Source organism: Carassius auratus, unplaced genomic scaffold (assembly GCF_003368295.1).
Source record: "Carassius auratus strain Wakin unplaced genomic scaffold, ASM336829v1 scaf_tig00016903, whole genome shotgun sequence".
NCBI classification, from domain to species: Eukaryota; Metazoa; Chordata; class Actinopteri; order Cypriniformes; family Cyprinidae; genus Carassius; species Carassius auratus.
In genome coordinates this window covers 152073-177790 of record NW_020524722.1, presented here as the reverse complement: position 1 = coordinate 177790, position 25718 = coordinate 152073, and the positions used below count along the sequence as shown (strand labels likewise).

The window sequence follows — 25718 nt, the reverse complement described above, 5'->3', positions numbered from 1 at the left end:
ATGATTCCAGCGTGGCTCTCCACTCTCTCAGCTGGGCCTGCCTCACCTCCAGGTCGCGAATCTGCTTCCGCACGGCCTCGAGCTCGAGTTCCACAGAGTGGAGACATTAATCCGCCATTAAAGCAAGTAACAGTGAGTACAGCAGTGGTAATGTGTGTGAATAGAGTATTAGCAATGTAAGCGCAGTTAGCTTGCAACCACACCGCTGATGCTAACGGGCTATAAGCTAATAGCGGACCCAGGAGATCAAAATAAAACTGGTGATAGCGAGGCACTCTGATTGTTTTTGTTGTAGAATACAATAGAGGATATATTCACACATTATATAAACGGAAACGAATGTGTATAGAATTGATTTTTAAGTTAAAAATAGTCGATAAAAAGAATAAAGTGATATAGCTCTAAAACGCAGTACAGCTTGTTGCTGCATTCTGTATCAGTTACAGAGGCTTGACAATACATGCAGGAAGAGCCAGGAGAGCATTACAATAGTCCAGTCTGGAGAGAACAAGAGCTTGGACAAGAAGTTGGGTGGCTTGCTCTGACAGGAAGGGTCTAATCTTCCTAATGTTGTATAAGGCAAATCGGTCGTTGTAGCAGTGTGGTCTGAGAAGCTTAACTGATGATCCATCACAACTCCTAGGTTTCTGGCTGTCCTTGAAGGAGTAATGGTTGACGAACCCAGCATTATAGAGAAGTTGTGGTGAAATGATGGGTTAGCTGGAATCACTAGGAGTTCTGTCTTCGTAAGGTTAAGCTGAAGGTGATGGTCATTCATCCAGCTAGAAATGTCACTCAGACAGGCTGAAATGCGAGCAGCTACCGTCGGGTCATCTTGTTGGAATGAGAAGTAGAGTTGGGTGTCATCAGCGTAGCAGTGATAAGAAAATCCATGCTTCTGAATGACAGATCCTAATGATGTCATGTAGATGGAGAAGAGAAGTGGTCCAAATACTGAGCCTTAAGGAACCCCAGTAGCAAGTTGTTGTGACTTAGAAACATCACCCCTCCAAGACACACTGAAGGATCTGTCAGAGAGGTAGGACTTAACCCACAGGAGTGCAGTTCCAGAGATGCCCATCTTTCTGAGGGTGGACAGGAGAATCTGGTGATTAAAAGGTGTCAAAAGCAGCAGACAGGTCCAGTAAGATGAGTACTGAGGATTTTGAAGCTGCTCTTGCCAGTCGCAGGGCTTCAGTAACCGAGAGCAGGGCAGTCTCAGTTGAGTGGACACTTTTGAAGCCAGATTGGTGGCTGTCCAGGAGGTTGTTCTGTACAAAGAACATAGAAAGCTGGTTGAACACAGCTCGCTCAAGTGTCTTTGCAGTGAATGGAAGTAGTGATCTTTGCAATGAATGGAAGTTCTCTGATCCAAAAATTGAATAAACAGCCTTGTGTTCTCATCATGACCGATGTACAAGAATTCTGTTAAAGTTGATATCAGAACAAACGCCCCTGATGTGGAAACAAGGAAAAACATTGTTCAATAAACACAAATGGGGGAAGTCGTGGTCTAATGGTTAGAGAGTCGCGCTCCCAATCGAAAGGTTGTGGGTTCGAGTCCTGGGCCGGCAGGAATTTTGGGTGGGGGGAGTGCATGTACAGTTCTCTCTCCACCTTCAATACCACGACTTAGGTGCCCTTGAGCAAGGCATCGAACCCCCAACTGCTCCCCGGGCGCCGCAGCATAAATGGCTGCCCACTGCTCCGGGTGTGTGTTCACAGTGTGTGTGTGTGTGTTCACTGCTCTGTGTGTGCGCACTTCGGGCAAATCTACAGGGGCAACTTGTGGCAGAAATGCTCTAATGTTTTTGAGTGATTTTAAATGCTTCTGTAACGGAGCGAACCAGACAGGAGACGTGCGGATCCATATGCAAAGCTTTCATTGACAAGACAGTCAGAAAAGGGCATAGATCAGGTGATGGCAATCACTAGAAGGAAAAGGTGTAGAAGGAAAGGCTAGAGCAGTCCGAGAAACAAGCAAGGGTCAGTCCACGGCAAACGTAATCCAGCAGGGTGAGACAAGAGGGATAATCCAGGTACAAGCAAGGTCCAGGCAGGGGCAAACAGTATCCAAACAGGGATAAACAAGAGAGGTAATCCGAGGCAATCGTGCAAAGAAGAGAACACAGGGAAACAAGCAAGGCAGGACTAAGAGTAAACTTAAACCTCAAAAAAGCAGGCTCCGTAGGGTAGCTACCAGCTAACTAGTGATAGGCGCATACAATACTCGGCAGCGTCAAGGTGTCTGAGTGAGTGTTTATATAGTGAGTGTAATCAGCATATTCAGCAGTGTGTGTGAGATCAGTGCCTTCAGCTCTGTGTGCAATTAGTGCAATGGGTGATGGGAACTGTAGTCCGGGGTGAAGTGCAACAGTGGGTGTAGTGCCGGAGTCCATGTAGTGAGCGGGTGACCTCTGGTGGTGAATGGATGGAAGTTCATATACCAGATTCGTGACAGCTTCACACAACTTTTCCCAGCGCTTTAAAGGGTAACTAAACCCCTGGTCAGAGCCTGACTCCACCCACTGGCAATATTTGAAAAATGCTGAAAAGTGGGCAGAGCACAGCGGAGATAGAGGAGACGAACCTAGGGCGGGGCTGAGCGGGTGGTGCGTGAACCTGAGACCCACAGTGACGGGTTGATTGACAGCTGCTGTCAGAGTCGCTAAAATGTGAGGTGTCTGTGGACTGAGCCATATCAATTCGAGCCGCTGGCTCAAACTGTGCTCTTAACTCCCGCACCGCGTCGCTTTTCAGCGCAAGCTGTGTAGAGAAGCCCATTTCCACCTCCATTGCATTGGAGAAGCAATCCCGCGTAAAATGCAGTTTGCACACTCTAGCTCTAGGGGGGAACTCGCGGTCTTCCAGGCCAAGTGCATGCAACCACTGGCGCTTAATTTTAAAGCCTGCTGGAAAAATTACCAACCAGCAATACTACACCTACGTACCATCCTGACCACTGTACTAAATACAGATAAATCTACGCTAACTTGAAGCTATCCTAACTGATGCAATACTATGCTACTAACTAACTATGCTTCTAACAATACTAACATTACACTAACAACTATGTTAATTAACTACATAGGCTACACAAAATAACCTAAATAACTATATAATTGCAATGCTAAATAGATGCTATAATAGTCTACCCTCCTGGTCGTTTTCAATACTCGCAATTCCAACTCACTGAGTCACTACAGTGATTTTTGACGGAACAAGATGGTTTTATACTCCCAAGGGCGTGGTAGCTCGTACCAAGGGGTGTGGTGAGCTGGAAACTGCTTACGTCACCTGCCACCGCTTACATCACTTGCCTCCGCAACATCCAATAGGAACAATCAACTGCAGTAGCCACCGTTCAACCTGAAGAGGGCAACACTCAGACGTTTTTACACCATATATTGTAGAATTAAAACACTTTATACTCAAATGTCAAAAAAGTTACTCGAATCAATGAACAGCACTTATAAAGCCCCATTCTTACAGATCATTAACTAAAAAAAGTTGGTTTAGGGTTTAGTTACTCTTTAATGCTTTAAGTATTACAGAATTTGAAAGTTATTTTTAATGTGATGATATTTGTTCATCCTTCATAGCTTTTCCCCCATGTATAAAACTAAAAGTTTCATATTATAGTAAAGTAAAAAATTATTTAAAAATAAAAATTTTTTAATTAAATGATCACTATGCCGGCAGAGAAGTACTTTAGGCCAAGATCTGGGAATCATCTGCCGTGTACTCTGATAAAGGTCTTAGAAGCAGTTTTACATGCATTTTAATAAATGTCTGTTTGACATCTGACAGGAAACATCTTACAAGCAGGAGACCTGAACCAGGAAGTTGGTCGCCATGTGGTGTTTGTCATAGACATGTCTATGGTGTTTGCTACACTTGTTCGGTGCAGATTCTTCTAAACTTTAAATGGATTTGATGTTCTCTCTCATTGTACTGTTTGTGTACATCGGGCTATGCTGCGTTTATTCCGGTAAGGTATTCAATATGTATTAATGTATTTTTTTCCGGTGGTTGGACTAATACAAGTAATCCTGCTGGTAAAAAAGAACTTTGTTTCTCCACGAGTGCAATCGTGTTAATCTAAAAGTGTAGGCTACTTTTCCTTTCTTTACTCATAGCTAAAAAGCCACGTGTTGACTCTGAAAGACATACTTTAATCCGATGTGGAATTACAAAATATGAGACTCCTAACTTTTATATACAGGTGCATCTCAAAATATTAGAATGATGTGGAAAAATGTATTTCAGTAATTTAACTCAAATTGTTAAACTTGTGTATTAAATAAATTCAATGCACACAGACTGAAGTAGTTTAAGTCTTTGATTCTTTTAATGTGACTATTTTTGCTCACATTTCACAAAAACCCTCCAAATATCAACAAATTTGAATAAAGTGACATGGCCTATCAGCTAAACAACTCAAAACACCTGCAAAGGTTTCCTGAGCCTTCAAAATGGTCTCTCAGTTTGGTTCACTAGGCTACACAATCATGGGGAAGACTGCTGATCTGACAGTTGTCCAGAAGACAATCATTGACACCCTTCACAAGGAGGGTAAGCCACAAACATTCATTGCCAAAGAATCTGGCTGTTTGCAGAGTGCTGTATCCAAGCATGTTAACAGAAAGTTGAGTGGAAGGAAAAAGTATGGAAGAAAAAAATGCACAACCAACCAGGAAAACCACAGCCTTATGAGGATTGTCAAGCAATATCATGGAAGTCGTGGCCTAATGGTTAAAGAGTCGGACTCACAATCCAAGGGTTGTGAGTTCGAGTCTTGGGCTGGCAGGAATTGTAGGTAGGTGGGGGGAGGTGCACGTACAGTGCTCTCTCCACCCTCAATACCACGACTGAGGTGTCCTTGAGGAAGGTACTGAACCACCAACTGCTCCCCGGGTGCCACAGCATAAATCATCACGATTAGAAGAACCAAAGACTTAAACTATTTCAGTCTGTGTGCAATGAGTTTATTTAATACACGAGTTTCACAATTTGAGTTGAATTACTGAAATGAACTTTCCCACAACATTCTAAATTATTGAGATTCACCTTTATATGAAGGTTGAGGGGCTCTTATTTTGTAATTCCACATCAGACAGTCCTGAAACAACACAGCTGACGCTGTGGGAAGTTGTATTCTCAATATGATGTGGAACAATCTATAACTTGGGGCAACTGTGGTCTAATAGTTAGAGAGTTGAACTACTTACCAGAAGGTCACTGGTTCAAGTCTCTTTGCTGGCAGGAGTTGTACTGTAGGTGGGAAGGAGTGAATGAACAGCACTCTCTTTCACCCTCAATACCCATGGCTGAAGTGCCCTTGAGCAAGACACTGAATCCCCAGTTGCTCCCCGGGCGCTGGATCTATAGCTGCTCCGGTTGTGTGTTCTTGGATGGGTTATTTGCAGAGCACCAATTCCGAGTTTGTGCTACCATACTTGGCAAATGTCAAAACTTTCACAACTTTTATTTTTATAGCTTTCTGAAAGTAGAAACAAAACAACACGTATATGAAAGTTGAAGCGGGCTCTAAATTTTGTAATTGTTTCAGGACTGTCTGATGTGGAAAGCATCTGACACTGTGGGAAGATATACTGTAATCTCAATCTGAGGTGGAACTAGTCTTGTGCAATCCAGAACTTTTATTTTAATAGATTTTTAAATGATTCAGCAAGTTAATATTCTTGCTCTTATTTTGTAATATGAGTGTTGGAGCGCTTTGTTATAATTCACAAACGCTTTTGAATACAGAATAATTTAACTTTGAATTGTGTACTTTCACTTCTCTATGTTTAAAAAGGGTGGGTGACAGTGAAGAGGTTAAAAACATTGCAGTTCAAACCCATAACTGCTTTAATGTTTAATTCAAGCCTAGTGTATGTTGATAACATAATAAAATTTGATGTGAATGACTCACATTTCTGCAACAATACTATAGTTACAGTTACTATAGTACTACATATTATAAAATAAATCTGAGGTATGTAAATAATATTAGTGTTAATAAGCTTGAGTGAACTGACCTGTCTTAGAGATGGATCTGAATTATTTAAGAGAGAGATAAAGATATTAATTGGAGTATTCTCAGGCAGTTTGACTATATGTAATGTTGACATGACCTTAACACTTTTATTCTCTTGCGTTTATCTTTATTTATCTTTAGAGAGACACCATCTCCTGTTTGTTTACACCGTCCTCAGCAAACCTGATGGAGTCTCTGGTCCTGTGTTCAGTGCAGTGTGTGTGTATGACGACAGATCGATCTCTCACTACAGTAATGAAGAACACAGCTGGAAAAGAGATCGTTTGGATGCAGAAATCTGGAGATATACCAGAGAACCTCATGAATCTAGAGACTGGTTAATAAATCTGGTTAACTCTCTGGCAAACTGCACAAGCTCCAGATGTGAAGGTGAATTCATTGGGTTTTACTTGAATGACATTGACCCATAAAAGCATTGTACTCTTAAAAATATATCACTTTATTTATTCAGTTACAACATATTTTTAAACTTGTAATGATGAGTTGTTGTTTTTTATTTATTTGTGAATTGACATGTTTAGGCCTCCATACACTACAGAGGAGAGTCGGCTGTGAGGTGGAGAAACATCCAGATGGAGCAGTGATGAATGTGAACGCTCTTGATGAGTACGGATATGATGGAGAGGATTTTATTTTCTTTAATTATGACACAATGCAGTGGATTGAAAAAAGTCCAAATGCAAAAGAAACCAAAATGAAATGGGACGCTGACAGATTTCACAATCATCTTCTTCAGTTATACCTCAAAGACTGCATGGACTGGATCTCCACATGTAATGCTTCAGTAAACAGTATGTGTTTCTCTAATGACTTCAGTGTTTCAAACTCAATCATTAATGTCTTTTTGTTCAGAATCAGTTCCTCTATCATCTGCTTCTTATTGCAGCTCCTCCAGTTCTTCACATGTTTGCATCTGCAGCTCCTCATGACCAAAGCGAGCTGAATCTGACCTGTCTGGCCACTGGCTTCTACCCCAAACACATAGAGATGAAGATCACGCTAAACAACATCACAGTCCAACCCTTCAGCTCTTCTGGAGTCAGACCCAACGATAACCAAACCTTTCAGATGAGAACCAGTGTGAAGATACACAGAGATGAGAAACAGGGCTATGAGTGTCACGTCCTTCACAGCGGTCAGACATTTACAACATCATGGGGTAAATATGACCATATTAACAGTCAGACTTTAAAGGGTTAGTTCACCAAAAAATGAAAATTATGTCATTAAAAACTTACCCTCATGTCGTTCCAAACCCGTAAGACCTCCGTTTATCTTCGGGACACAGTTTAAGATATTTTAGATTTAGTCCGAGAGCTCTCAACCCCTCCATTGAAGCTGTGTGTACGGTATACTGTCCATGTCCAGAAAGGTAAGAAAAACATCATCAAAGTAGTCCATGTGACATCAGAGGGTCAGTTAGAATTTGTTGAAGCATCGAAAATACATTTTGGTTCAAAAATAGCAAAAACTACGACTTTATTCAGCATTGTCTTCTCTTCCGTGTCTGTTGTGAGAGAGAGTTCAAAACAAAGCAATTTTTGATATCCGGTTCACGAACGAATCACTTGATGCAACCGGATCTTCTTGAACCAGTTCACCAAATCGAACTGAATCGTTTTAAACGGTTCGCGTCTCCAATAAGCATTAATCCACAAATGACTTAAGCTGTTCACTTTTTTAATGTGGCTGACACTCCCTCTGAGTTCAAACAAACCAATATCCCGGAGTAATTCATTTACTCAAACAGTACACTGACTGAACTGCTGTGAAGAGAGAACTGAAGATGAACACCGAGCCGAGCCAGATAATGACTCGTTCACGAGTCAAGAACCGTTTCTGTCAGACGCGTCCAATTCGTGAACCGAGGAGCTGATGATACTGCGCATGTGTGATTCAGCGTGAAGCAGACCGACACACAGAGCGTCTGAACCGAACTGATTCTTTTGGTGATTGATTCTGAACTGATTCTGTGCTAGTGTTATGAGCGCGGGTAAACCGAAGGCTTGAATCACGGGCAATCATCGCAAATGAAGTCATTAGCGCAACATAACCGGTGAACCGTTTTCTTCAACCGGTTTATTGAATTGAACTGTCCGAAAGAACTACTGGTAATCCGAAAACCGATGAGTCAATCTTTCGTTCGTTATCTGGCTCGGCTCGGTGTTCATCTTCAGTTCTCTCTTCACAGCAGTTCAGTCAGTGTACTGTTTGAGTAAATGAATTACTCCGGGATATTGGTTTGTTTGAACTCAGAGGGAGTGTCAGCCACATTAAAAAAAGTTAACAGCTTAAATCATTTGTGGATTAATGCGTATTGGAGACGCGAACCGTTTAAAACTATTCAGTTCGATTTGGTGAACTGGTTCAAAAACATCCGGTTAAATCGAATGATTCGTTCGTGAACCGGATATGACAAACTGCTTTGTTTTGAACTCTCTCACAACAGACACGGAAGAGAAGACAATGCTGAATAAAGTCATAGCTTTTTGCTATTTTTGAACCAAAAGGTATTTTCGATGCTTCAACAAATTCTAACTGACCCTCTGATGTCACATGGACTACTTTGATGTTTTTCTTTCCTTTCTGGACATGGACAGTAGACCGTACACACAGCTTCAATGGAGGGACTGAGAGCTCTCGGACTAAATCTGAAATATCTTAAACTGTGTCCCACAGATGAACAGAGGTCTTACAGGTTTGGAACAATATGAGGGTGAGTTATACTGTTGGGAACGTTACTTTAAAAAAGTAATTAGTTATAGTTACTCACTACTTGTTCCAAAAAGTAACTGAGTTAGTAACTGAATTACTCTATAATAAAAGTAACTCGTTACCAGGGAAAGTAACTATTTGCGTTACTATTTGCGTTACTGTTGTTGTTGCAGTTTTCACAAGTCAGTTAAAATGAGTAGAACAGACAGGTGTTCCTACATTACTTTCAATATTTATTGCACGTCAACAGACAGCAAGAGTTTTATCCTGCACTTCCAAGTATTATCTTTGTAAGAAAAGTGTTTTTGGCCACTAGCTTTGTAGATGGTGTGTCACATGTTACATGTACACATTACATGCACGTTATTGCCTTTGACCACAATGAATTTGAAGTAGTGCTCATAGCTCCACCTTGAAAACGCCAACTTTTCCTCGGATTGCTCCTGACTCGCCATCTCTGCTGCTGCCGCGAATCTCGCGTGCGTCTGTGTGTTTGACACCGCTGGCGTAAAAACACTGGCTCTGATTGGTTACCATGAAAAACATGACTCTGCCTTAGCCAATCATAATCGATTATCTCGTTATTAACCCACCTCCTCACTCGCTGTGTGAGCCAGGGGTGCGTTCGAATTACATAGTTTATTAAATCAATGCAAAGTAACGCACCGCATTTAACGTCCAGTAATGTTAACAGCGTTGTAACGACGGGAAAAGTAATTAGTTAGATTACCCCGTTACTGAAAAAATAACGTTGTTATCTAACGCCGTTCTTTTAAACGGCGTTATTCCAAACACTGGTTATTAATGACATAATTTTTATTTTTCAGTGAACTTACCCTTTAATATTGTATGCAAAATTGTTTTACAGTAGCTTCTTACTCCAGCTGCAGCTCAGAATTAGTCAAGAAACTGTATTTACTTGTTGCATGAATTTATAGAATGTTTAGAACATTTTTTTTTTTCCCCTGTAGCTGGAAGTCTGGGATCTAGAAGTCATCACTGGGCAGCAGTAGCTGCAGGTGCTCTTGTGATTGCAGTTCTATACATCATGTTTTTACTCTACAAAAACAGAAGGTTCAATGGTGAGTTCATATTAATTCAAGGACTAATTCAGAATCAGAAAATCATAATTGACCCATTATTTACTCACCTACAATATTATTCCATATTATTCATATCATACACAAAAATGACCATCCATCAACTCCAAACAGGACAAACACTATAACAGCATGTTTCAAATTTAATTTTTCTCATACTCAATTGTCTCTAACCTGAGATTAATTATTTAATTTAATATTTATTCAGCATTTAAATATGGAAACCATGCTGTAAAGTCTGGTACCATAAAGGCTTATGAGTTGAATATGTGCACACACTAAAAAATGCTGAGTTTTACAACCCAACGGTTGGGTTGGTTTAGAGTGGGGTTTATCAAGTGAAACATATAACGTACTGAATTGGTATGAAATCAGCACAAGCTGATGCTAATTCTAAAGTTTTCTGATAGTATATTGTATCATCTCTAGGCCAGATGAACTGCAGTAGTTCCACCACAGAACGTGAGAACATTACCTCAAGATCAGCGGATCCCCTGACTGCAAGTGATTCACATGAGAGCATTTAACCAGATACACACTGACAAGCAGGATCCTGGATGTGACATCTACGATCTTATCATTTCATGAGTGAATATATCACTCACTTACTCTGTAGATACTGTACAAACACAGTCCATTAAGCTCATTAATTTTTAATTGCTTTTTGCAGTAGTGTATTAGCTTTTTAATTGGGATTACTTGACAGACTAAAATTTAAAACACTGTTTTAATATTTTTTTTTTTGCTTAATTTTTTTATTTGGTTTTGTCAGTGTCATCACATCACTAAATTTTGCAGCTCCCATTCCTGAAAACACAACAAAGCTCTATTACCTCAAACTACTTACAGTTTTTCTCAGTCGCTGTGGCTCAGTCCTCAAATGAGAGTTTTTTTCTCTTCAAAACAGTAACTTCAGATGTCTAAACAAATAGTTTCTTGTTCACATCAGATTTGAATTTCTTATTGATTTAAGCAGATTGCACATATTTTGGCAGGTGTGCAAATGGGTAAGTGCTATTGTCTAAAATTCACAGAATTACTAAATGCACGGGGCTTGTTGATGAAAACTGACGAGTAGATTCCCAGTGAAATTACCAAAGTTAGAAATGACACTGAATTATATCAATCATACTACCAGAAGGAGTCACCTCTCATCTTGACAAACCACATGAATGTGAATGTAACCGTAGTCGGTTTACCTCAAGGGTTGTCAGTGTGTGGGGTACGAAGGCATAACAGTTCATTATCGTTCTACATTATGACAAAAACAACACAAATGAAAAGAAGCAGGTTTTTGCAGTCAGATCATTTTAAACCAGAAAACTCCTGGAAAGTCCAGGATCCAGTAAACAAATTCATGTAATACGTCCAAAACAGCACTAATACCAGTGTTGGGCAAGCTACTTGGAAAATGTAGTGAGCTAAGCTACCAGTTACTCTACAGTAAATTAAGCTTCACTACACTGAAGCTACCCCCCTGGGAAATGTAGCAAGCTAAGCTACATCAACAGTAGCTTGCTACATCTAAGCTACTTTTAAAATTAAATTTTTATGTTGAACACGTTTTATTACAAGTCAATGCTAGCTCAGTGCTCAAAACTGTCAGTCAAACAGATAGGCAGGTGTAATTGTTTAGTTTAATAGTTTTTTGTGTTCCTTATCAATTTGGCAACAAAAACAATCTAAATACATGTAATTAACAATGTGCGCACAAGTAAGTGTATGCACCTGTTGCATGGTCATGCTTAATGTACTGTAGGCCTTTGCAGAACAAAATGCAAGACCTCCAAACAGTACCAAAAAAATAGCCAGGCTGGACCCTGATAATTTTTACAAGCAGCATCTGAAAACATATTTTCTCTCTGTTATCTCGGTCAGTGTCATGTACTTGTCGAGGTATGGGCACGGCGACTCACTCCTCGGGATTAACTGTTCTCCGACCTCATCCTATGCCAGCATTTCATCAAATAAGATGGCGTAAGATGGCGGCGCGTCCACACGCAGCGGCTTCTCTCTGTCCCGACAGAACGGTGTTTTCGTGTTTTTTGTCTTGTGAGTCGCAGTGTTTTTGTACGTTGTCGTCGCGTCTACCTGTCTGTAAGCGCAAATACAGTCGCGAGTTTCTGCTCGATGTCGGCAGGACCGCATTTAAACTCCGCGCACGCGGAACAGCTGCGGGATCTCGATCTGCTACGGAGGCCTTCACCATCACCGACCCCCACTACTGCATCTCGCCCGCAGCGGAGGCGCCACAAGCGGTGTGAGAGGAAGCAGAAGAGGGGGAAGCGCGGAGGTATCCGGGCTAGGCTAACGGCTAACCCACACAAGCCATCTATCCCCACCATCGTACTGGCTAACGTATGCTCGTTGGATAATAAACTGGACTACATCCGATTATTACGCTCAACTCAGAGGACTGTAAGAGACTGTTGTGTTTTTGTGTTCACGGAAACATGGCTCAGCAACAGCGTTCCAGATGGCGCTATTCAGCTCGACCAGCTGACGTGCTATCGAGCGGACAGAGCTCTCGTCGCGGGAGGAAAAACCCGCGGCGGCGGGCTTTGTGTTTACATCAATGACGCGTGGTGCCGCGATACTGTTGTGATCTGCAAACACTGCTCACCCCTGGTGGAGTTTATGATTATTAAGTGCCGGCCGTTCTATCTGCCGAGGGAATATACTGCTATACTGCTCATCTCAGTTTACATTCCCCCAAACAACAGCTGCAACAGGAACGACGCACTAAATGAACTGTACCAGCACATCAGTGAGCAGCAGACAGCACACCCCGATGCTTTTCTCATCATAACTGGGGATTTCAACCATGCTGACCTTAAGAGTGTGTTTCCAAAAATACACCAGCACATCAACTTTCCAACACGAGGTAATAACATTTTGGACTTTGTTTACACCACACAGAGAGGAGCTTACAAAGCCCTCCCCCTCCCCCACCTCGGAGCTTCAGACCACATCACTATTATGCTAATGCCTGCATACAGACCGCTCATTAAAGTCGCCAAACCAGTTTACAAACAGATTAAAGTGTGGCCAGAAGGATCATCAGATGTTCTTCAGGACTGCTTCAACACAACTGACTGGGACATGTTTAAACAGGCTGCCACATGCAATAACACCACTGACCTCCAGGAGTACTCAGAGACTGTCACTGCCTACATCAATAAGTGTATTGATGATGTAACGGTCACAAAAACCATCACTGTCCGGGCCAACCAGAAGCCATGGATGACAGGGGAGGTCTACAGACTCCTGAAGACATGGAACGCTGCCTTCAGAGCTGGAGATGAGGTGGGCCTGAGAACAGCTAGGGCCAACCTGTCCCGTGGCATCAGAGAGGCTAAGAGACAGCACTCCAGGAGGATAGCTCATCAATTCAGCGACAGCAGAGACACTAGGAACCTGTGGCAGGGGATACAGACCATTACGGACTACAAGCCCCCACCACGGACCTGTGACAACAACATCTCTCTGCTGAACGAGCTGAACACCTTCTTCGCTCGCTTTGAGCAACAAAACAGCACCACTGCACAGAAGACTCCACCTCCTCCCGGCGACCAGGTGATGACGCTGACCCCAGACAGCGTGAGGAGATCCTTCAGCAGGATCAATGCACGCAAAGCTCCGGGTCCTGACAACATCCCTGGGCATGTACTGAAAGTCTGTGCAGCAGAACTCACTGATGTCTTCACAGACATTTTCAACATATCACTGAGTCAGGCTGTTGTTCCCACATGCTTTAAAACCACTACCATCATCCCAGTCCCAAAGAAGCCATCTCCATCCTGCTTCAACGACTACCGTCCTGTTGCACTTACCCCTATTCTCATGAAGTGCTTTGAACGGCTAGTCATGCACCACATCAAGTCTGCCCTCCCCCCCTCCCTGGACCCCTTCCAGTTTGCATATCGGTCCAACCGGTCGACAGATGATGCCATCTCCACTGCCGTCCACTCAGCACTCACCCATCTGGACAAAAAGGACTCATATGTCAGAATGTTGTTCATAGACTTCAGTTCAGCATTCAACACGATCATCCCTCAACAGCTCATTTATAAACTGATTCAGCTGGGGCTCAACACTTCGCTGTGCAACTGGCTGTTGGACTTTCTGACTGGAAGACCTCAGGCAGTACGGGTCGGCAGTAACACATCCAGCACCATCACACTGAACACTGGGGCCCCCCAAGGATGTGTGCTGAGCCCCCTCCTCTTCACTCTGCTGACCCATGACTGCACACCGTCACACAGCTCCAACCTCTTCATTAAGTTTGCGGATGACACGACTGTGGTGGGTCTCATTAGCAACAAAGATGAGACAAATTACAGGAGTGAGGTGAGCCGCCTGGCCAAGTGGTGCAGTGACAACAATCTGTCTCTGAATGTGGAGAAGACAAAGGAGATTGTTGTAGACTTCAGGAGAGCACACACTCAGCACGTTCCTCTGACCATCAACGGTGCGACTGTGGAGAGAGTGAGCAGCACCAAGTTCCTGGGTGTGCACATCACAGAGGACCTCTCCTGGACTGAAAACACCGCAGCACTGGCCAAGAAATCACAACAGCGTCTCTACTTCCTCCGCAAACTGAGGAGAGCCAGAGCCCCACCCCCCATCATGTACACCTTCTACAGAGGCACCATCGAGAGCATTCTGTCGAGCTGCATCACTGTGTGGTATGGCGCCTGCAACGCGTCCTGCCGAAAGACTCTGCAACGCATTGTGAGAGCAGCTGAGAAGATCATTGGTGTCTCTCTCCCCTCCCTCCAGGACATATATGGAACACGTCTCACCCGCAAAGCCCTCTGCATCACAGGTGATCCCACTCACCCATCACACAGCTTCTTCAACCTGCTACCATCACGGAGGAGACTGCGGAGTCTCCAGGCCAGGACCAGCAGACTGAAGGACAGCTTCATCCACCAGGCTGTCAGGAAGCTGAACTCCCTCCCGAACCTGCCCCCCTCCCCTCTTCTTCCCCAGGCACCACTGAACTATGAACCCCCCCCCCCCCTCCACACAGATTAATTGTTATATGATGGCATGCACTAGTCACTTGTGCAGCATTGTCCTGCTCACTACCTCATTCGGCATGGAACTGACGTCATTCCACTACCTCACCAGTCAGTTAAATAAAATAACTGCTCTTGGTCACTTGTCACTTTAATCAGACTTAATAAGATATTTTTAATAAGTGATTTTTTTTTTTTTGCACTAAAAAATCTTTTAACTGCACTGTTGTTCACTTCATTGATTTGCACTATATCTGTCATTTGCCTTGCGCTGCTTTAACTTTATTTTTAATTTATTATATGTCTTTTTTTATATCATTCCCTTATTGTATAGTTGTTTCTACAATTTTATATTTGATCTAGTTATTTTTTTAGGCTTTAATGTAAATGTTAACTGTATGCACCGGGGTCTGAGAGTAACGCAATTTCGATTCTCTGTATGTATGTACTGTACATGTGGAAATTGACAATAAAGCAAACTTGAACTTGAACTTGAACTTGAAATAATTTTTTGCGCGACTGGCCAAGGAGTGATACCATCCGGAGCAGAAGGTGGTGGTAATGCATGATAATGATGGTTGGTTGCTATCCAGCGTAAACACGAACAAGATGAAGTAGCGCCGTCGCGTCACTACTGATCCAGGATCAGCGATCTTAGCAGTTGTATTTCCCGATTTGAGTTTGAGCTTCAGAAATGCTTGCGAAAATGTAGCTTGTGTGGAAGCTACCGCACTACTTGGTAAAAAAAAAGAGCTTCGCTACTGAAAAGCTATTTGATTCAGAAAGCAGCGAAGCTACGACCAAGCTACTGAGAAATGTAGAAACTAGTAGCTTCGTTGCTTGTAGCGACGCTACTGCCCAACACTGACTAATACAGAGAATAGTGACTTATGTCCAGATGTCAGTCAATTATTTGACCTAAAAGCAAGAGTGTGTTATAATGGACACCGGCTGAAGTGTTGAAGATTATAAAATGAAAATTGTATATAACAAATATTTCCATGGTGAAAAGGCATCTAAACATTTTGTCCACCGTGGATCACACAATGACAAAAACTCTTCTTATTTTTGGTGGCATTGGTCAAGTCACTGAAACAATGACTAGATTTTAAAGCATGAATTAAATGCTTTGGGTGAGTTATACCTTTTGCAGACGTGCATCAGGGTTGTGTTGTTTTAGCAAATTGTTGTGACAATTGCACTTAGAGATTAAGGCTTTCGAAAAATGTGCCAAAGCAATTGAGAAAAACTGCAATAGTTCCGCTTTAAATATGCCGATTAGTTCAACAAAGGCTTAGTGCATTTTTGATGCTGAAGTTGTGTTACTGAGAAATGGGTTTATTTTAACTTTATTTTTTATGCTTTTATTATTAGTAGCATTTAACTTAGTATTATTAGTAGCCCCCCCCCCATTCTTGATTTTGTTTTGCACCTTAAACCAGTGTTTAACAATACTGGTCTTGAGGTAAATTGTGCAATGTGTTAAATTAATTTTATCAAATTCTTTTGTATCAATTTGCATCTATTTGTATTAAATATAATGTGATTATTACCTTTTTGTATGTCCATGTTTGTTCCCTGTTACATAATGCACTTTACAGTTGTTTCAGGGAATGCATGTCAGCTATCATTTGTTCAGTTCTTAGTGTTATTTTTGAAAATGATAGCATTAACAAAATGAATAAAATCGGAACCTTGTATAATATGCTGTTTGTTGTCTTTCACTGATGTCAAAATTATATTTTTTTTTGTCTTGTCTTTTTTTTTTTTACAATCAAAACAACTAAATTTGTAAAAGCATCCTTTATTGTGGATTAGAACTACACCTGTCTGAAATTGCACATTGCTTTTATTTCCTTCTGGTCTGATTTTGGATATATTGACTTGACCTGAAGAAAAAAAAAGGGTTTTGAAATTGTGTGATTGCAGATTCAAATAAACATCTTTTTACAGATTTAAGTGGAAAATGGTGGAAAATCACATCCACAACATGATTAATTTCCTAATTTTGTGATCTCTTGGTTGGTTTGCTGGTTAACTAGTGTTGGGAACTCAGAAACGAAGACCAGGAGACTCTTGGGTAATCTTCAGCAGGATTCTTTATTGAGAACGCTCTGCGTGGCGCTGCAGTCATCAAAAGGTCTAACATGTCCTTAAGACATTGTAGATTATATACATTCAAGTGGGAGGGATCCATACAGTAGAGGTGGAGTCACTTTAAACAAAGCATGCAAATGCAATCAGGAAAGTACCAGACACTGGCATCTTTCCAGCCTCGATCTTATCAGCATAACAGTGTCATTTAAATACAGAGGTGCCTGACAGTATCGCTAATACCTTCACATTATCATAGAGACAAAAGGCACAGCTGGGCCTTGAGCTTCAAGGAAGAACACAAAGACAAAAGGTTAATGTCTCAGACAATTGATTTTCCTGATTTGAGCTTCTTGGATGTCAGCTTTATTACCCCAAAAGGTCTACTATTATATTGGAACCTAGATTTAACATTTTATAAATGTGTAATCCCACACTAGCCAGCAACAGTTTTCTCTGCATGTTAAATCTGTCTTCATCCCAAGCAAAAGCAACATAATGTATAATTTAATAACACAACACACCGGAGTTTAATGAACTTACTCACCATATTCTTTTTGTAAGCAGGCAATGAAAATACAACACTTACAAACATTCATCATTTTATGACAGGTTTATGATACAAAGACTTACACAATGGGATGCAGAACATGGGTATTGATATTTAATATTCTGAAGAAATACTTACACATAAACAAATAATGATATCAACATTCATCTGTGAATCAATAGAAAGTATTTTCACATTAATAAACAGCTTCATCTGAAAGTATATCAGAGTGTAGGTCAGCTCTTATTTCTTAGTGGTCTTTTCATCCTAGCCGTGCTACAATAACATACTTGCCAATAAAGCTCTTTCAAAGATTTTACCCATCTTCTGGTTTTGGGAAAATCGTAATCATAAAGTTTAATCATGCATAAACAACCTGCATGATCATATAACATGGGATTATCAGAGATGGATAAAGCATTTTTGTTTTACGGCGTTAACATAATTTAATTACAAAATAAATTTGACTTTTTATGTAAATCCGCAAATCAGGCTCGGGCTGAACATCGGGAGAACAGGGACAATTCCCGGTGGCCTGGAAGCCGATTTGGCCCACTATTTTAATATTATTATTGTATAATTGCATGTCACATGTACTAAAGCGATTATTTCTGTAGTATATGCGGTAATTAAAAGAACTCAAGTCAGTGAGTATTGATGCTAGTTACATTAAGGTTCCGCTAGAGGGCAGTGTGTGTTATGTTGTGGAAGTGTAGAAGTTGTTGCATCCGGTGTGTGTGTGTGTTCTAGTGGCGGTATTAAAGCTGATCAACAGTCACAGTGCTGTCCTCTGATGTTTAATATGAACAAACCCACATAACAAGAACATGATAATTTCAGAGTCCGTCATTCGATAATTAAATCTCTAATCAATCATGAATCGGTGAGTCGTGACAGTCGATGCTTTGGCTCGAGCGCTCCGTCAAACGGTTTGGATCAGACTCCGAGTAATCAATATGAGAGAGAGAATGAAGTGGACTCTTGAAGCGCACAGCTGGAGCAGAAAACTACTGTTCAGGGTTTCAAGTGCAGGTCAGTTTCAGCTGTAAATATGCTATTGCAGTTTTATCTTTGTTTACTTAGTTACGCAGCAGTTCATTGCTCACAACAGGGGCGGACTCGGACCAAAAAGTGGCCCTGGACTTTCTGACCCACAGCAGCTTACCACATCATAACACACCCCCCTCTGGTTTTGATGTCAAAAACAGTTTGGGGATTTTAACTAATATGGCAACTGATCCTAGCCTGGTAATACCAGACTCTGCTACTTCACTTTGCTTCGTAGACAGAGTCTGGAATGGCATAATAGAGAAGTGTTTTCTCTCTCGCTAGGGGGCGCTTGTCTGAAGTTTAAAATCATTGGTTACCCGTAAGACAATCAGATACGTTTAGTTAAGACGTATGTTATGCGCCTGTACAGCCGCATCGAAGCACAGACATCATGCATCGAACTCAAATCTATGATTGAACTTCCACTGTAAACCTGTTGTAAACACATGATGATGCGAGCGAAATACCGGAGTGAACATGGCTGTAAACGACTTTTGCAGATTATGCGAAGTTAATCTACGCATCTACGTCACGGCTCTCAGCCCGCCCTCTGCTCGTTGATTGGCCCGGCTGTTTCCAGACCGGTGGCAAACAGAAAGCTCTGACGCTGTATCAGACTGAGTACAGAAGCGAAATGAAATTGAGCGGAAGTAGGAAGTCTGACGTAGTCAGGCTAAACTGATCCTCCATTAAAAAAAAAAAAAAAAAGGTGTACATTTAGCAACTCCTAGCATGCATACATGCTCATCACGACACAAACTTTCTCCTAGAACTCACACTTTGCATTCAGTTAACAGATCCCTATGAATCATGCATGAAATAGAAGTTTATAAACTCAAACGATAGCTTTATGTGCTTTACAGATGAACTTCAAGTCTTAATTTGTTCGAAATGTTCAATAAATCACCCTTGACTCGTTAAAACAAGTTCATGAGATATATATATATTAAAATAAACAGTTTTTGATAAAACGTGATGTGAGCTTAATGGGAACAGGGGTGAGCTTAAAGGATACAAAAATGTACTCATTGAGCACAGAATGACTTTTGCATTTAATGATGTATATCTTAATTTAAATGCTTTTGTCATTTTAAAATAAAACTGAATATGTTTGTGTGAGAGATCAACTTTTTGTACTGAAACCAATATCTTGTGCACTAAAAAAAACCTCAATGTATATTTTCTGTGAGCTTAAAAGGTACATTTACTTGAATGAATGAATGATGCATTTATATAGCAATTTATTGTGTATTGGTGTACACCCAAAGTGCTTTTCAATCATGTGGGGGTCTCTCCTCAACCACCATCAGTGTGCAGCATCCACCTGGACGGTCTGACGGCAGCCGCTGGACAACGGCACCAGTGCGTTCACCACACACCAGCTACAACTGGAGAGGAGAAAGAGACACAGAGCCAATCAAGTGGTTGGAGATTATTAGGAGGCCATGATTGACAAAGGCCAAGGGGGAATTTGGTCAGGACTTTATTCTTTACCAGAAGTGCCATGGGATTTTTAGTGACCACAGAGAGTCAGGACCTCGGTTTAACGTCTCATCCGAAGGACGGTGCTTGTTGACAGTATAGTGTCCCCATCACTACACTGGGGCACTAGGACCCACACAGACCACAGGGAGAGCGCCCCCTGCTGACCTCACTAGCACCTCTTCCAGCAGTAACCTAGTTTTCCAGGAGGTCTTCCATCCAGGTACTGACCAGGCTTCAGTGGGGGACCAGTCTTGGGCTGCAGGGGGATAAGGTTCTTATATATGGCATCTTATGCTTTTAAACCTATTTTTTTACTGAAAAATTAAAATAAAAATGCAATCGGACCGTAAATATCGGCGTCATGTCATTGACCCATCCACTGTTTTGAACTCTTTATTTTTATTTTTAAAACCAATAAAAATATTTCCAAATGTAAAAAGCTGTGATGATTTTTTACCTATTAAAGATAAATGTTTCATAGCTAAAAACTACTTATTGCTTTAAATGTATTATTGATGATAAGATCCTAATCACAGAGATATCGAGAGCCTTTAAAATGAGGTAAATAAAAATATGTTCAGCTGTTTACTAGGAGTAATGTTGACTCAGATGTTAGGGGCAATGATTTGGTGGGGAGTTGATATTCAGCACAACACTGGCAGTTCTTTCTTTTCTTTTTCTTTTCCTACTTCAATCACATACAAAAAATGCTAGGTTTAAAGAAATCCATGGCTGGGTCAAATCTATTTTTGAAAGTGAAAGTCAACCTTTGGGTTACAGGTCCAACTCTCTAACTATTAGGCCACAGCTGCCCCCTATTTTCTTTTGCAGAAATACAAGCCTTTTTATTTTATTTTAACCTTATACATGCATTAATATTTTTAGACTAACTTAAATTCTCAAATATTTTATAAGATGCACTACACAAGTACTGTTTATATGCAAATTATTTTATTTTGGTTGAATACAGTTCTAAATACAGCATATTTTATTTGATTCTTATTTTTTATGCAACATTTAACTCATTTACATATTTACAACAAGATTCAATTTACTGATGATCATTAATTAATTAGATATCATGAACCAACACTGAACAACTTTTTTGTTCATTGTTAATTAATTTTTTTAGATTATAAAATGACCAATAGAATTGAATGAAGAAAAGGTAAATCACATCAACAAAACACTACATAAACAATCCTTCTATTATAATACACATGATAAAAATAGGTATTTGACAAATGACAGTTGGTTACATACAATGTATATAATCATTCCTAAAAACAGTTACAGTATTTCGGCATTTCATATTAATTTAATAAGTGTTCTAGAATAATTATCATATTTATTTTCTTCAAACACTCTTCCTAGTCAGAGTGAGACTCACAGGGTAGTGGTCAGACAGTTCTGAAACCATGTCTTTATCCAGCCGTATATCACAATTGTGCACACAAGACATATGTTTCTGAAACATGAACACATAGTCTAATCTGGACTTAGACGTTTTACATGAATATGTGAATCTCTTTTTATTTGGATGTTTCTCTCTCCAGACATCTTTTAGCTCTGTAATTTCCATGATTTCCATGATTTTCTTTCTGTGTGATTTGTGCTCTTTGCTATCTTTTGTGCTACCTTTGTCCAATTTGTGATTAAGTGTTGTGTTAAAGTCTCCACCAATGACAGGCCATTTACAAGCTTTTGATTTCTGTGTTAGGAAGCTGCAGATAATCCTCAGCATGAGATTAGACTTTTCTTTGGGATGGTTATAAGCACTCACAAATGTGTACTTCTTTTTATCAATCTCAACATAAACCCAAGCATAGTCTCCTCCGTCGCAAAATGCTTTTAGACATTTATGCTGCTTATTCACAAGAATGGCAACACCCTTGCTATCTGAACTGAATTTTGTTAGATAGATTGTGCGCCCAACACTTGTCCTAGGATTTATGCATTTCTGATTTTGTAGCACTTCTACAGTATAACCACTATTTTTTAAAAAAGTGCTGACTTTCTCCTCATCTTTATTCTCTGAATCTATTATGTTATCATCAATTTGCTCATCCTGCTTCTCTGAATCCACTGTGTCCTCCTCACATTCTGCACTCATTTCCTCCTCATCCTCATTCTTATTCTCTGAATGTAGCCCTGTCTCTAACAGCTTCTTCTCCTCTCTTAGCTTTGTAGCCTTTGCTACCTTTTTGTTTTTATTTTTTTTACCTAAGTGGGTCTCTTGGAGCAGGACAATGTCATATTTACCAAAAATGTTCTGTAATTGTTGTTTCTTTCTGTGATCTTTGAGTTTTTCTTTCAGTCCATTGATATTCCAAGAGATGATACTGAGCTGAGCTTGATTTTCTTGCGCAGTGGCTTTCATTTCTTTTTGTCTTTCAAATTATCTGTAGACACAGTAAACGAAGGTCCAAACATTTGTTAAGACTCTAATTATTTGTATTATTTATAAAGTTACCTTAGGTAAATTTGAAATTAAAAAGTTGTAAAAATTCTTACCTGTCTTCTATGAAACTTTAGATTGCTCTGTTATTTTGGATACCTCCCTTAAAGTGAAGTAAATAAAATAGAAAAATAAATACACAATTCATCACAACAGCATTGGGCTTATACAAACCAATCATCGGGTCAGATGTACTGCTGTAAAGGGCTCTAAGGCTTAAGGAACGAATACAAAAAACAGAAATGAACAAAATTTTGGCTTGAACAGAAACAAACTAAATCAAATGTTATATTTCCGAACAGAATCAAAAATCTGAAATGGTCATGAACCAGTTAATAACATTATTTTGTTACATTTAACATCTGAAATTTGCTGTCATCCAATCACAAATTCAAGTAGTATTACCAATGCAAATGTGACGCTGACACATCCAATGAGTGAAAGGCCCTCCCTCAGCTGTGAACTCATCATAGGTTTGTCGCAATGGCAATGCACGGGCGTAAGAGTTTATCCAAGGATAGTGTAAGATGGATTCAACAGATCACAGCACCTGCAGGGCTTCTGTGGATGGATAATACAGAATAAAACTAGACTTACATAAAAAAAAGGAATATATAGGTCTATACACAAAATACATTTCACTTAAATCATTGACAGATTATCAAAACGTGCTGAGTTTCGGTTTATTGTGATGTGAGATGGTGGAAAGTAGTTTTCTTTATTTTGCAAAAGCTTTACAGCCAGGGGAGTTAACCATATTTAGCTTAAATTAATGAAAAATAAAGCATCAAAAGGTGTTGACATTTCCCATGAACTACTTTATGAACTACTTTACTTCTATGATTGATACTATTAGAGATAAAATTGTAAACCTTCAGCCGTCAGCTACAGTATCACATCAGACAGTGCACTATAGATCCTCTGAGGAACAGTTCCACTCATTCTCTTCTAAAGGAGAGGAAGAATTGTATAAACTTGTTAAATCATCTTAACCAACAACATGTATGTTAGACCCTATACCATCTAAACTCCTAAAAGAGGTGGTTCCAGAAGTCATAGATCGTCTTCTGACTATTATTAATTTGTCATTGTCATAATGATATGTCCCAAAAACATTTTAAATAGTTAATTACAGACCAATCTCCCTTTTCTGTCCAAGATACTAGAAAAGGTAATGTCCTCATAATTATATTATTTCTTAGAGAAAAGACTGGGACTGAGACTGCTCTCCTTAGAGTTACAAATGATCTGCTCTTATCATCTGATCGTGGGTGAATCTCTCTATTAGTTTTATTGGATCTTAATGCTGCATTCGACATTATTGACCACAACATTCTTTTGCATATTGAACACTTTGTTGGCATTAATGGAAGTGCATTAGCACTGTTTAAATCATACTTTTATGACCACCATCAGTTCGTAGTAGTGAATGAAGATGTATCATATCGATCACAAGTGCAGTATGGAGTACCTCAAGGCTCAGTACTAGGGCCGCTACTCTTCACGCTTTATATGTTACCCTATGATACTCAGCTCTATATTTCTTCGCGGCCCGGCGAAACACACCAATTTGAAAAACTAATGGAATGAATAGTCAATATTAAAAACTGGATGTCGAGTAATTCCTTACTGCTGAATTCTGAAAGAAAACAGAGGTGTTTATTATAGGACCTAAAAACTCTGCTTGTAAATAACCTAGAACACTGTCTAAGACTTGATGGCTGCTCTGTCAATTCTTCGTCATCAGTTAGGAACCTAGGTGTGCTATTTGATAGCAATCTTTCCTTAGAAAGCCACGTTTCTAGCATTTGTAAAACTGCATTTTTCCATCTCAAAAATATGTCTAAATTACGGCCTATGCTCTTAATGTCAAATGCAGAAATGTTAATCCATGAGTTTATGACTTCAAGTTTAGATAATTGTAATGCTTTATTGGGTGGTTGTTTTGCACACTTAGTAAAAAAAAAAAAAAAACTCAAACTAGTCCAAAATGCAGGTTTTTTTTCTCCATTCTGTCACCGATCAAGTTTTGGTTTCTTGTCACTGTCGCCTCTGGCTTGCTTAGTTGGGGACACTTCATTTACAGCGATATCATTGAATTGATTTCAGATGATTATACAGATACCATTTAAACTGAACTGTGATGATGACATCACTGAATTAACGATGGACTGCCTTTTACTGTCATTCTGCATTATTGACACACTGTCTTTCTAATTAATGTTGTTCAGCTGCTTTAACGCAATCTTTTTAGTTTAAAGCGCTATATAAATAAAGGTGACTTGACTTTAACCCATCCAAGTGCACACACACAGCAGTGAGAAGTGAACGCACAATGAACACACACCACCCATAACCTGACTTGTGACTTTTTCCCTATGGACTTAATCCCTTTTGTTGTTTACTATCTTTGCAGAAAAGGATAACTCTCGGAAAAACTGTAACATTTTAGCACTTTCAATATTTCCAACCATTTCCCTCAATGATTTAGTCAGTTTCAAAGGATTCAAATTACTTGCTTGCTCGGACATAAACTTAAACTAATACCTTGTACACTTTCTTTACGCTCCTAACCTGATGGCACTCTCGCTCAAGGTTATTCAGTAGATGATGCGTCCGACAAAGGGAAATGTAGTCCAGGGTGAATGGCAAAGGTCAGGGATGTCAGTTGGTGATTGTGACAACTATAGGGCTGGTACCAAAAAGTGCTTTTAATACACCATGTTCTGAGAGCGACTCCCTCACACGCGCAAATTAGGCTTCATAACATATATAGGCTGTTATTAGTATGAAGGCTATAATAGGTTGTTGTAGTGGTCTATAGCTTTGCATCATGCTTGAAACAATTTGGTCTCTATTTGCACTTTAATGTCCATATAGAGAGAGCACTTATTGTTTGCACTAAATTTCTTAATTTATCTAGTCACTTGATTCTGCTCTCAGAATGCACCAGATTTATGCATTAAAATTTAAAATTAACAAAATATTTTTATAGGGCCTGCCTGCAGAACCCTCTTAACTAGAGGAACCAAATGTGCATCCATCACAGTCTCAGATGTGTGTATGAGAGTTCCCCTTACTAATTCCATGTGGACTATGTATGGCACTAATATAATTTCTCCAGTAAAGCATTATGATTAAAAGGTTCATCAGGTGCGACGTGCACTTTTACAAGCTG

At 40.1% G+C, this 25718-nt stretch overlaps 1 protein-coding gene across 1 annotated transcript; it reads left to right on the top strand.

Annotated features, from left to right (window-relative positions):
- The first annotated feature begins 3881 nt into the window (after positions 1 to 3881).
- Positions 3882 to 11174, top strand: LOC113075366 (zinc-alpha-2-glycoprotein-like). The gene is made up of 6 exons (XM_026248068.1): positions 3882 to 3991; positions 6185 to 6433; positions 6586 to 6855; positions 6951 to 7223; positions 9751 to 9861; positions 10309 to 11174. Exons 1-6 carry the CDS (start codon positions 3928 to 3930, stop codon positions 10404 to 10406), a joined length of 1065 nt encoding a protein of 354 aa, XP_026103853.1. The 5' UTR covers positions 3882 to 3927; the 3' UTR covers positions 10407 to 11174.
- Positions 11175 to 25718: the final 14544 nt, after the last annotated feature.